General features: G+C 37.6%; 1 protein-coding gene, 1 non-coding gene and 1 pseudogene across 2 annotated transcripts; all 3 read right to left on the bottom strand.

The window, feature by feature from the left end:
• Positions 1-1,262: 1,262 nt before the first annotated feature.
• On the bottom strand, positions 1,263-1,336 carry TRNAE-UUC. Its single transcript has one exon. It is a non-coding gene; the product is annotated as a tRNA-Glu (tRNA).
• A 1,201-nt stretch (positions 1,337-2,537) lies between these two features.
• LOC103713187 lies at positions 2,538-4,117 on the bottom strand (annotated as a pseudogene).
• A 1,278-nt stretch (positions 4,118-5,395) lies between these two features.
• On the bottom strand, positions 5,396-10,519 carry LOC113463105 (NAP1-related protein 2-like). The gene is made up of 12 exons (XM_039121209.1): positions 10,500-10,519; positions 10,321-10,381; positions 9,807-9,929; positions 9,638-9,688; positions 9,353-9,424; positions 9,131-9,244; positions 8,983-9,044; positions 8,357-8,417; positions 8,028-8,084; positions 7,858-7,902; positions 7,718-7,765; positions 5,396-5,832 (listed from the first exon to the last, which is right to left on the bottom strand). The coding sequence occupies exons 1-12, from the start codon at positions 10,517-10,519 to the stop codon at positions 5,761-5,763; spliced, it is 786 nt and encodes a 261-aa protein (XP_038977137.1). The 3' UTR covers positions 5,396-5,760.
• Positions 10,520-11,920: the final 1,401 nt, after the last annotated feature.

Raw genomic sequence — 11,920 nt, 5'->3', positions numbered from 1 at the left:
GCTGCTGCTTCATCAGGTAACCAGTTCCTGCTAATGCCAAATTCTTATTATTCGGTGACTAATTCATTCTGAACCAAGGTGGCAAAAACAATCAACTTGGCAGGCAAACCAACGCATCATGGATGCTGTAGCCACCCGGTTGCAGATGCCCCCGGACAAGATTATCTCAAATTTGGCTGGCTATGGGAACACGAGCGCTGCATCAATCCCTCTGGCATTGGATGAGGCTGTTCGAAGTGGAAAGGTGAAGGATGGCAATACAATTGCTGCTGCAGGTTTTGGAGCTGGACTTACGTGGGGATCTGCAATAGTGAGGTGGAAATGAGACTCTCCCCTCGAACTGAGGAGGTTGAAAGGCTTAGCAAGGGAGCATGTATCATTAAGCTAAACCGCAGTTTGGCGTTCCTCCATATGACTCTGAGATCAGGCTGAAAGAGGGGCTACGCTGCTTTCCAGGCCAAGCCCTTGTTATTAGTCTTCTACTTTTCCAGTTATTTTTCTTTCAAGTGAACTATGAGCAGCCAAGTATTTCATATTTTTCCTAGGTCATCATGGACGCTGAACCATCTGTGAAATGGAATAGCAACCAAATGCCTTTGCAGCTGTCAAGCAATACTGACTGCAACTTTAATTAGTCTTTCATACACGTGATACATTGAGTTTTTTTTTAAAAAAAAATTATCATTATTTTTATTTTAAATGCAAGTTCTTGTGGTGTTCTTACCTAGCCATTTCTTAGATATATGGAATGAGATTGAGCTGAATTTATTTTTTTGATTTTAACTGAAATAATTTTCCTCACCAGTTGGCATAGATTGGTTGATCTTTTGCATGAATCAAGCCCAATAATATCAGTACAATTGAATTTCTTCTTGGTTATCTAATTATGGATTCCGTGAATTTTTTTTTAAAAAAAAATCCTATGAGCTTTTCCAAGATCTCCTCTCTTGCTAATCTTTCAGTGAACTGCACCTCTTTTTGTCACCTACATGGCGTATCCAAGGTTTTAATATTAGTAGGAAAATAGAGGTACACCTGTCTTAAGAATCAAGTAATAAATAGTTCTAAATAACCTAATAACATATATTGTTTTAAGATTTTCTTGAACTTATATAACATGGTAATTAACTCTTGCCAGTAGATGAGAGAAGATAAATAACTCTAAATAACCGATTCAGATTGTCAACTTCGAAACCTACCTATTAATAAAACATCCAAAAAGTATTTTCATAACTCGTCGTGTTCAAAAATTTCTAAAAAAGTTCCATTGCCGGGATTTGAACCCGGGTCGCCTGGGTGAAAGCCAGATATCCTAACCGGACTAGACGACAATGGATATGTGATGAGCCGTTCACGTTCAAATATAGTATCAAAGGGGGATTTCTCTCTCTTCCTTTCCACTCTTAGCAAGCTGCTTTATAAATAAATCCACTTCCTGATTTCTTCTGCTTCAGCCAATGTTCTCGCACGGCGTTGAATCATTATTTTTCCCTAATCTCAAATGTTCTCGTCGGTCTTTAGGCAGGATTGAAGCCTCTAGCTGGTACATTTTGATTTGTTTACTTAGATTCAACACATTGTACTGTTATCTGATTGTACTTTGATGGGCATCACTGGTGTCCATGATCAGTATCTTCATTACAGCACTGATAACTAACAATAGTTATATAGATAGGGTTGCCACCATGAGATTAAAAAATTGAAAGATTTTACAAAAGTGTCCATACAATGTTACATAAATCCAAGAAACCAAAGACCAAATTCACCTGTGCAATATCTAAACATAAGTACCTATCGATCTTGTTCTCAACAAAAAACGGTGCTTATAGTTCCCAATCAAACAACACTCTAAAATGTAGGACTAAGGTTGAAATTGGATCGGACACTAGCACATTTATATCCATATTTGTTTTATTTGACGAATACATATACGGATATTAGTAGGATGAAAAAATTATATTCATATTTGTTTTAAATGGATACGGATACAAATCAGATATTGAAAGTATGGATATAATTTCGAATATAAATTGGATAATTAAATTTTATGACCATAGAATAAAATATATACTAAGTGGATGATAAATCAAGTTAATAGTATATTAACATATTTATTTATTTTTCTTAAAAATTTATAAATGTTACATAAAATTAAATAGGATTACAAATGGAATCAAATATTCAGATACGGATCGGATAGTAGTCTATCCATATCTATATTCATATATATTTTTCTTTGATGAAAATGGATATGGATACCGATATTAATTAGTCATGAGATGCTTAAATTTCTATGCATATTTGAATAGATTCGGATATAAAAATAGATCCGAATAGATATTATTTGATCTACTTTCACCTCTATTTAGGGCGCATTTCTATTACAAGGCCCTATAGGCAACCTTAGTCATGTTGCCAAAGTCAAGAAGTTGATGTGATAACGAGTCCAACAGATCATCCATCAACTGCATAACTTGTTAGGACCAGCTAACCCGTTCCATAAGATTATTTGGAAACTGATTACAGGGGCATATAAAGATCCCTCATGTAACATATCCTGAGACATGTCCCCAGGGGACTGGGATCCAATTGCACAAGCTGAAAAACTACACAAAGAGAAGACAAGAAATCCACGCGCTAAGATTTCACATACAGCTAGGGTCCGCTTTCCCAGAAGTTATTATTACGAATAGTGCATTCCTACGTCCATCCTGCTTGCTTGCTGCTTGCATAGTGGGAGATGTGAATGACATCTTCAGGCTTGGAAGGAGGGTGGGTCTTGTTCCTCATCCGCAGCCGGAGATACTCCTTGTACCTGAACCCCCTGTAACCGGGAGCCTCGCCTGTCTCGCTCGTGAACTGTGGCAATGGCTCGATCCACTTCTCACCGTCGACGCTGAAAAAGAAGGCAAAGGAGTGCCTGTGTCTTCCTCTCCTCAGCACCCTATGCATGGCGCTCCGGAACTGGTTGTTGCTCAGGACCTTCAAGAAAAACGAGTACTCATGGCTCAGTCATGCATCTTTTAACCCTCCCTCCTTAGAATTCCATCTAATTAACTCATTTCAACTCAAGGATTGAGACCTGGTTGTCTATTTCAGAGCTTCTTCTTCTTAACTTTTTTTTTTCTCCAAAAGTCTTGCGACATTTTCCAATTAAATCAATTAAAGAATGGTTAAGAACTCGACATTATGTCAAATTTTAATACCGCAGAAAGCGATTGGTTGGTATATGCATGCATGCTTATATCAGCTAGACCCAGAGATTTTAATCAATTCGATGCATTTCGACCAAAAAGTCATGCCGCTGGCGACAGGTTAATTTTACTGATCACTTGAACATCCTCTGATCAGCATGGCCGGCCATAGAGCAATAAAAATTTGGATGGCCTTCGCATATAACCTGAATGATATCTCCAACGTTGACAATGATGCTCCCTTCCTGAGGATCAGCTGGGATCCACTCGCCATCTTTAAGAACCTCAAGCCCGTCAACATCATCCTGGAAGAGCCGTCATGAAGTCGGATCTTCGATCTTTGTTGTACTCTTTGAAGAAGTTGGGAGGAAGGCCCATGCACTCATTCAAGATCTCCTCAGCCAGTAATCCTATTCTAGAGAGCTGAGTAAAGCACTCATCCAGGACAGATCTTGAGGCAGGAGCAAACCAATGCATCAGGACTCTTTCAGCATAGCTAATTATATGGTTATCAACCTCGAGGATCAAAGCGATAACTACACTCTTAAGCAATACCTGAGCTCAGGTGGGTCGGCGGGCAGCAAGTTGAATCCTAGCTCAGGGGAGAACATCAGCAAATACTCGTTCTTGTCCGGAGAATTGTCAGGCTGTCGAGAATAGCCTGCAGGTAGAGGGGCTTCGGAGCCAACTATGGGCCTGAACTTGAGCTTCTCTTCTTCGGGGAGTTGGAAGAAAGCCTTGGAGAGCTTGATGGCTCGGGCCATGAGGTCAGCGGGCATGCCATGGTTCACCATCCGGAAGAAGCCATAGGTTCCGCAAGCATGGCCTATGATCTCTGTGGCTTTCTTCCTCCCACTTTCATCTCCATGGAAGAAGGGAGACAAATCTACTGTAGGAATGGCGTTGCTGCGCTCGCTCGGCATACTCCTGACCAACACATAAGGAAGATGCTTATTGCTCCATGGCCCGATTTGTGAGGACATGAGTGGGTTCATGGAGGCTGACCTCGGCCCATAGTCTATATGAACTAAGGAATACTGTAGTCAGGTCCATGGAGGCTGACCACGAGTCGATCGTGATGTTTGTGATTAGATTTGAATGGGTTTAGGCTGACCACGGATCTATCGTGGTATTTGTGATTAGATTGAATGGATTTGAATCCTTAGCCTAACAAGGATGTCGGGGTTTGAACGGAAGGTATATGTAAGAATCTGTATGGGTGTGTATTTAGTCCTACATTGATTATTCACCGAGAAGATTTTTGGTACTTATAGAGTTGTTATACAAAGCACGCAAAAACCAAAAAAAAATATATATAGGGTCTAACGATCCTAAAAATTATTAGTCCGAGCGCTCTTATCTGGTCAGGAGGGAGGGAAGGGAGAGAGAGAGAGAGGAGGAGGTAGGGTTATACCTGGAAGCGTGTTGGGATGACCGCTGCGGGGGTTCTGGATGGAGGGTCAGCTAAGAGGATACCGCCGGCTTGGCTGTTTTTATAGGCAAATGAACCCTCATGCAATACATCAGCACGTCATCTTTTGATGATGCATTGACACATGGCTTTCTTCAGTTACAACGTCTACGTCAGTTGCTCTCTATTAAAACAACAAAGTCAACTTCTTCAGTTGCTCTCTATTAAAACAACAAAATCAACTTCTTCAGTTACAACGACTACTTCAGTTGCTCTCCATTAAAACAACAAAATAAAGACGTCCGGGTAAAGCATTCACTTGACAAGCCTAAGCACAGCCCGATTTTGGGTCAGATGTATTAAGTTTTGAACCCAACTCAGCCTACAAGGCCTCAATTCACTTCCCATTTCCCAAATTTGGCTAGAACCGGACGGGCGGGACGGCTTCGCGAGATTCTACCGTAGCAAACCGGAGCTCAAAGGTTACCTCAACAAGGAGAGGAGAGGAGATAATCGTTGATTCGCAAAACACCACCAAATTCAAGCGATTTTGTGCACTCTCCGTTTCCTTGTGAGACAATTTAGCGCCAGCTTGTCAAAACAGAGGTCGCAGTATTACCGATGCAGGCGGTAAAACACAACCAATAAACGGTTCTGGACGGTCGTAGTCAAAAGACGCACGGGCTAAACAGGAGTGGAGTGGTGATGCTGAGCGCAGAAAAGTATCAAAAGTTGCAAGTGGTTCAGGCTTAGCACATGAACCAATTAAAAAGATTTAAAGAGGAAAAGATACCACATGAAATTGATGTAATATATTTATATAACTAAAGAAGTTTTAAAAAAATGATGCACCGGTTCTCCATACAAACTCCTAGATCCTGAAGAACACAGCATGCCGAGATTCTTCAAATCCAAGGACAAAACATTTGACACGCCCATAATGATAAATAAATTTCTAGCTTTAGACAGGCCACCAGCTATAAGCAAGGGTCATGAAAGACAAAGTACAAAAAAATGACAGCTATGGAGCTTGAAGCAAGATTAGAAGCCCGCCCCCCTCAAAATCAAGACCTTCCATAGCGATAAGCATGCCTGGCAGTGGCACTCGCCACAGCCAAGTTGTGGAAGCCCAACGAAAGAAGCTGCGAGAAGAGACTAACTATCATCCTCATCATCGTCCTCTTCGTCATCATCTTGCTCACCATCCTCATCATCTTCAGATCCCTTCTGACAAAAACAGCATAATTGGTCGGGCAGAGTTTATTAGCGTGTGCAAATAGGAAAATGCTGCACAGTACACAGCAGAGAAGAAACAGATTAAGCAAATAAAACTAGTATCTTTCGGTAACATGAGTTCTCATGAAGGAAAATAGGAATATACCGTACGGTACACAGCAGAGAAGAAACAGATTAAGCATATAAAAACTAATATCTTTTGGTAACATGAGTCCTCCTGAAAAAATAGGAAATAAAAATGGAAAGCATGCGAGGCTTTTAGCATTCATAGGATGCTATGCATCAAACACTTGTAATGGGACTCACGTACAAAATAGTACAAATTTCACTCGTTATATTCTGATTTCTTACAAAATGTAATTGCTATATTAATAATTGCAATTTTATAAAGGTAACTATTTTTCATTTATTAGATACTCATGCTTAAAAAATTTTGAATTAATCTTGCACCAAAACCAACAATACATAATAGCACATAATCTGCAGGTCAGCATATTCAAAGCAAAACATGAGAAAATTCATCATTGTTGATTGTTTACCAGTTGCAAGCAAAACCCATCCAATATGATGCTATCCTTGTCTACAAATGATCACACCCTCTCTAATTTACTCAATAGTTATTTGCCAGGTCTCTCTACTACCTTATTGAATGTGATGATTGCATAGTATTATAAGCTTAGCAATAAACGGATGGAACATAAGATTATTCAGGAACCAAAACACCAGAAGTTTCCAACATATCAAATAGACTTCTTCAGAGACGAGCCTCAAGTGGACAGAATTATTAAGAATCATAGGAGTAAATTATTTTTTGGGTTTCTATTCTCTAATTTAGTCAAGTTTCCATTGCCCCTAGGAAAACTGATTCCAATGTTATTTCCAACCACTATTTTTGTAAAAAGGTGCAAAAACATCTACACAAATTAATAAATAAATGAACACATCAAAAATAAGATTGCATCAGTTGCATAAATTATTATCTTAATATGCATAAGCACTTCTGCAGAGCGATAAGTATCAATTTTATCAAAGTAAAAAGAATTTGAAAAAAAAGAATTTGAAAAACATGAGATAATGGATGGTCACTTTAATATCACTAAACACACCGAGTACAGACACCAAAGCTCTGTACAGCTTTGGACAAGATGAGTCTTATCTAGAGCAGAACAGCATTATCGTACATCTTTTCTGGCTGATTTTTTATATTAAATTTTAAAATGAACACAAAATCTGAGCTGTTCTTAAGCAAAAGACAGGGCACAGGAAAAAAATCAAACGAAACATGGTACAACTGAGGGCAGAAGTTTGACAAATCAAGGATCCTACACATATTTTGCATGGCCAAAAGTAACTAACAAATATCTGCTACATTACAATTGCAGTGCATACAATAATTAAAACTAGTCCATTTGAAATTTATTTATTTTCAGACCTCAGACAGAAAGAGTTCTTTTAGTTTTAAAATACAACCTATGCAATAATATTTATAACGTACGAAAACTTAGAATCAAAACAATAATTGTTATCAATCTCTATAAAGTGAAATCGTAAATTATAAGACATCATAACAAAACAAGAAGTAAAATAATGGTGATTATATGAATGTGGTCATAAAGCTTCACTGGACAACAAGAACACATGCACAAACTTGAGTAGAAAAACCTGTAGCAGAAAATTAGGAACTAATATCTAAATTCCTTTTGTTATAAGTCATGCAGGTATGAGTTTCAAATGCAAAATGTTCGTTTGATGTTGGCACAACATCCAGCTAAACTGAACAGTTTACACCCATATTGAAACAGAAAAATAGCAACACAACAAACAAAGACTAGAGATACAGTGCATAAGATCTTTCCAAAAGAAATGGTTTGACTACATAGTATTTGGAGTCCCGAAGATGGCCAAGCAACGAGAGGCCAAAATTCTGCAAATATGCACTCCTCTAACTGAGTTATCAGCAGCAACATCAGAAACTGGCTAGCATTGTTTAAAACTCAAAACAAGCGAGGCATTTACCTCTTCATCATCTTCATCTCCATCAAAGTCCTCTTCATCAGCCTCCTGCATCATCATAATATTTAAAGTACACAGGAGTCTTAGGAAAACTTGGAACCGATGTTCAGTGAGAAGAAAAATTGATATTTGGCAAAAGAAAAGGAGGAAAGGACAGAAGGTAGAAAACTTGCATTATTAAAATACTTCAAAGGGTTGGGCCATAAATCTTCCTTGATTATCTCTGCCACCTGCATCAATTTGTTGTAGAGTACATCAACAGACAGAAAAAATGTACAGGAAAAGAAGCTGAACATTTAATTCAATTCAAAAACCAAAAACAGGAATCTGCATACAAGTTAGCAGAATTCATAAAATAGGAAGATTAAAAAAGATAAAAACAACAAAATCATGTTGTCATATGAGTTTCACTGATACCAGAAGAATAAACAGAAAAATTGATTTGAAAAATGTGCAGTCGTCCACGATAATCAGTCTTCCCAATTTAACTCTGAATGATTACCTCATCTGTTACACCATCTGAGAAATTTTTCTGCTGAGTTTCACCAAACCAACTAAAGAAACTGCATCAAAAAATAAAAATAAAGAATGAGAAAAGAATTCATGCATCCAAGTATCATGCAACCAATAATAATACTGAACACTATTCCCCGGATATAATCTACCATGATACAACACCATATTCGACAAAGAAGTTTATCAGAATTATCTTCAATCTTTCTATATGCACAGACTGATGCATGTGGTAGAAATGAGAATATTGAATAACATGTGTGGTAAAATATGGAAGGATAAGAAGTGGGACAGTTATGCCAGAAGAGGTGTAGAACTTGCACCAATTAAGGATGAAGTGGCACGCAAGTGACAGAAATCAGTGGGCATGTGCAGGACTAGAGGAGGCCTTTGCAAAAATAAGATTCCTGGTCTTCTAAGAAGAACTAGGAGGGAAATGTGAACGGCGATCTACTTGGAAAGAATACGCATATGATATACATAAATATGAATAATCCTAATATTGAAAGCAACAACAGCAGAATTATCATAAATTATCAGATACTCAATGTGACAAAATCAGTTAAATATCCAGCTATTGCCTATAAAACAAGATTACATGGTACTAAAGCCAACCTTTCCTCAGTAAAAGGTCGCTTGCCTCCCTTCTTCTCATGACCATTACCATTGGCAATCTCCTACAGATATTATGAGAAACAAACATTAGAACTAATACCTGACTCAGAAAATTATCAATGATTACCGCATAAGATAATAACCTTACCATACCCTCCTTCCACTTGATAGTCGTACCAGTTATATTAGCCACTCCTTCCTCAGTGAAGGAATAAGTCTTCACAAGCTTTGTGTCTTCAAAATATGGGTTAGGAGAGAAGTTCTATACATTACAAACACCCAGTCAATTGATTAAAGATAATAAATCACAAGAATATACTTATTCATAGCAACAGAATGGCTATTTCATCAAAAGTAAACAACAACTCACAAATATAATGGAGTAACCTGACTTTAAATCCTGACAATCTTCAACATCTAGTGAAACCAAATACTTGAAAATCTGCATCAAAGGAACTTTATTAACACAAGCACCTGGAAATCTATTATGGGTTCCAAGTAATACCAGACATCAGATAAATCCAGAAGAAGCTGACAAAGGTCCTAGAATGATATCTCTAATTGATATAGTTAATATATTTATTCTGGATGGAGTAACAATTTCCACCACATTTAGTTTGAACACAGCATGTTTCAAAAATAACAGCATGCATACCTTTTGGTCTTCCTCTGTCAGAAGATCGCTAAGAGCAGGATGACTCAGGAACTAAAGAGTTAAGCATTACACACAGAAATACAAAAAAGAAAAACTATTAGATGAGAATGTTCCAGAAAAGAGGTTGTAGCTTAAGTATATAATTACTAAAAAAAGAGAGATTACAAACCGCAGTTAACCAAAAGTCTGGAATGGATTGGATGATCTCATTCCGTTTAATGTAGACAGGTCTTCGAATCTCATTATATTTCTGTTCCACCTCCAAAACTTTATCACTTGCTTCCTCATTAACCTACAGTCATGAATGAGATGAGCATATGGCAGAAACAGGCAACAGGCCGACAACTTTCGGAACTTAAAACTTTCCATAGTCCTAAACAAGTAAGCCAAATCCATTGAGGTTCAATGAGAATAACAGCACACACAAACAACAAAACCAATGAGCAATTCATCCATTGATGCAGTTCGCACTTCTTACTTACCCAAACTAAGAACATATTAACTCTATGCTCTGGGAATGTAAATCCAGTGAAATAAGTAATAGAAATCAACAAGATAGATTACGCATGACTATCAGCACATGCAATTTCATCAAAGTTTCGACATCTGCTAAAGCATTTATAAATCAAAAGAAGGATCCTCCACTGACTACATCAGAGTGTTAATGCTTGAAATTTCATTACCTTCTTTGTAAAGAATTTGCATGATGAGGAAAGAAATTTAACAGCAGCATTGACTGTTCCACTGTATTGTTAAATATACAATAAGAGTATTGATTTAAAAAAAAACTGATACAAAGGACTTGGACCTTTAATTACATTTGAAAAATAGCCCATCAGAGATGCATCAATGATGCATCTACCTGTCATGAAGCAATGCCATGCAAGTGTATATGTTTGGGCTTCTAAATTACTATTGCTCACATGAAATTATAGCGGAAATGGATAGAGGGGAATAGCTCAAGATAATGGTTATTAAAACAGCCATTTAGATGCTTATGCAACAACTTAAATAGCTATGTGTGATGAAAAATCTAAGCATAGTTAGTTATTTTCAAACTACTTCAAACAACTTCAAACTACTTAGTTATTTTCATGATCGTGACAATTTAAACACTACAATGTTGCTTTTGTTCAAGCCATTGCATAACCAAGAACTCTCACATGTAAGTATACCTAGGCATCTAGAGAAGAATTGATGAAGTCAGGGGCTGAGATCACATGAAACAATACATGTTGATTCCATTTCATATCTATATGCAAAGAGTGCAACAGAGCATATCGAATTTTCAGAAGTACTAGATGGCTTAGATTAAGCAAAGCCACAAGGAAGGTTCTTACCATAATGTGGGATCTTCTCAATACATAATTATTAATAATCGTCCTAATGTCCTATTTTGAGTAGGCCTAATGCATAGACTTCCTACTTTAGACATCTATTGGGTTGGGGAACTTCTGAAGCCCTTAGGATTCAACTTTGGCAAAGGAGCATTATAAATGTGGTTCCATAAAACATAAAATTTGTAATCTAGGGGAGGATATGGATGCTTATGAGGAAGACTACCTACTATGTTTTAAAGAGTCCTAACAAAACTCCATTGCCAAGGGATTTTATTCTACAACAGCTAAAGTTGGTCAAATTTAGAAGGTTAGCTAAATATATATAAAGACCTATATGGGCCAGCTGAAAACGCTGCTATGATAGCTTTATTTGTTAAAGGACTGAACTATAGAGACCACGTTCAGCCTTTTGTTCCCTCTAAACACTTCTCTCTCTAATTCTTATTTCCCTCTAACTTTTCTTTTTTCTTAATCTTTTCTTGAGGCCCACCTACACACAGATAACAAGTGATTCAGCAGCAAGATTGTTAAGTGGTCTTTGCCCCTAAATATACCAAAGCCCAAAGCAATTCAGTCAAGAAGGCTTCCTCCTACCTCCAGTTGCCCAACTGAATGGGGGAACATCACTACATTCCTTTCACCTCCTTTCTCCCTATTCTTTTCCATTTTATTTAATCTGTTTCTATTTTATCTTTAATTAACTATTTTATGCTTCTCATTAAATCCAACCATTAGCATGGAAAACACCCCCACACACACACACCTCCCTTCTCTTCATCTTTGTCATCATCTTTTGCTTGCATTTGTCGATATTCTTCCTCTCACCTCATTATGTCTGGTTAACGAAAAGGCTGTAGTGGAATGAGAATTCCAAATTTGCCTCCACTCTGATGTCAGGTTTGTGCAACAAGAAAAATCACATTTCTTTGGAATTGCCATTCCC

This window comes from Phoenix dactylifera, unplaced genomic scaffold, assembly GCF_009389715.1.
Source record: "Phoenix dactylifera cultivar Barhee BC4 unplaced genomic scaffold, palm_55x_up_171113_PBpolish2nd_filt_p 001013F, whole genome shotgun sequence".
In the NCBI taxonomy this organism is placed as follows: Eukaryota; Viridiplantae; Streptophyta; class Magnoliopsida; order Arecales; family Arecaceae; genus Phoenix; species Phoenix dactylifera.
The sequence above is the reverse complement of the archived record's forward strand: the minus strand, read 5'-3'. Positions and strand labels throughout refer to the sequence as shown.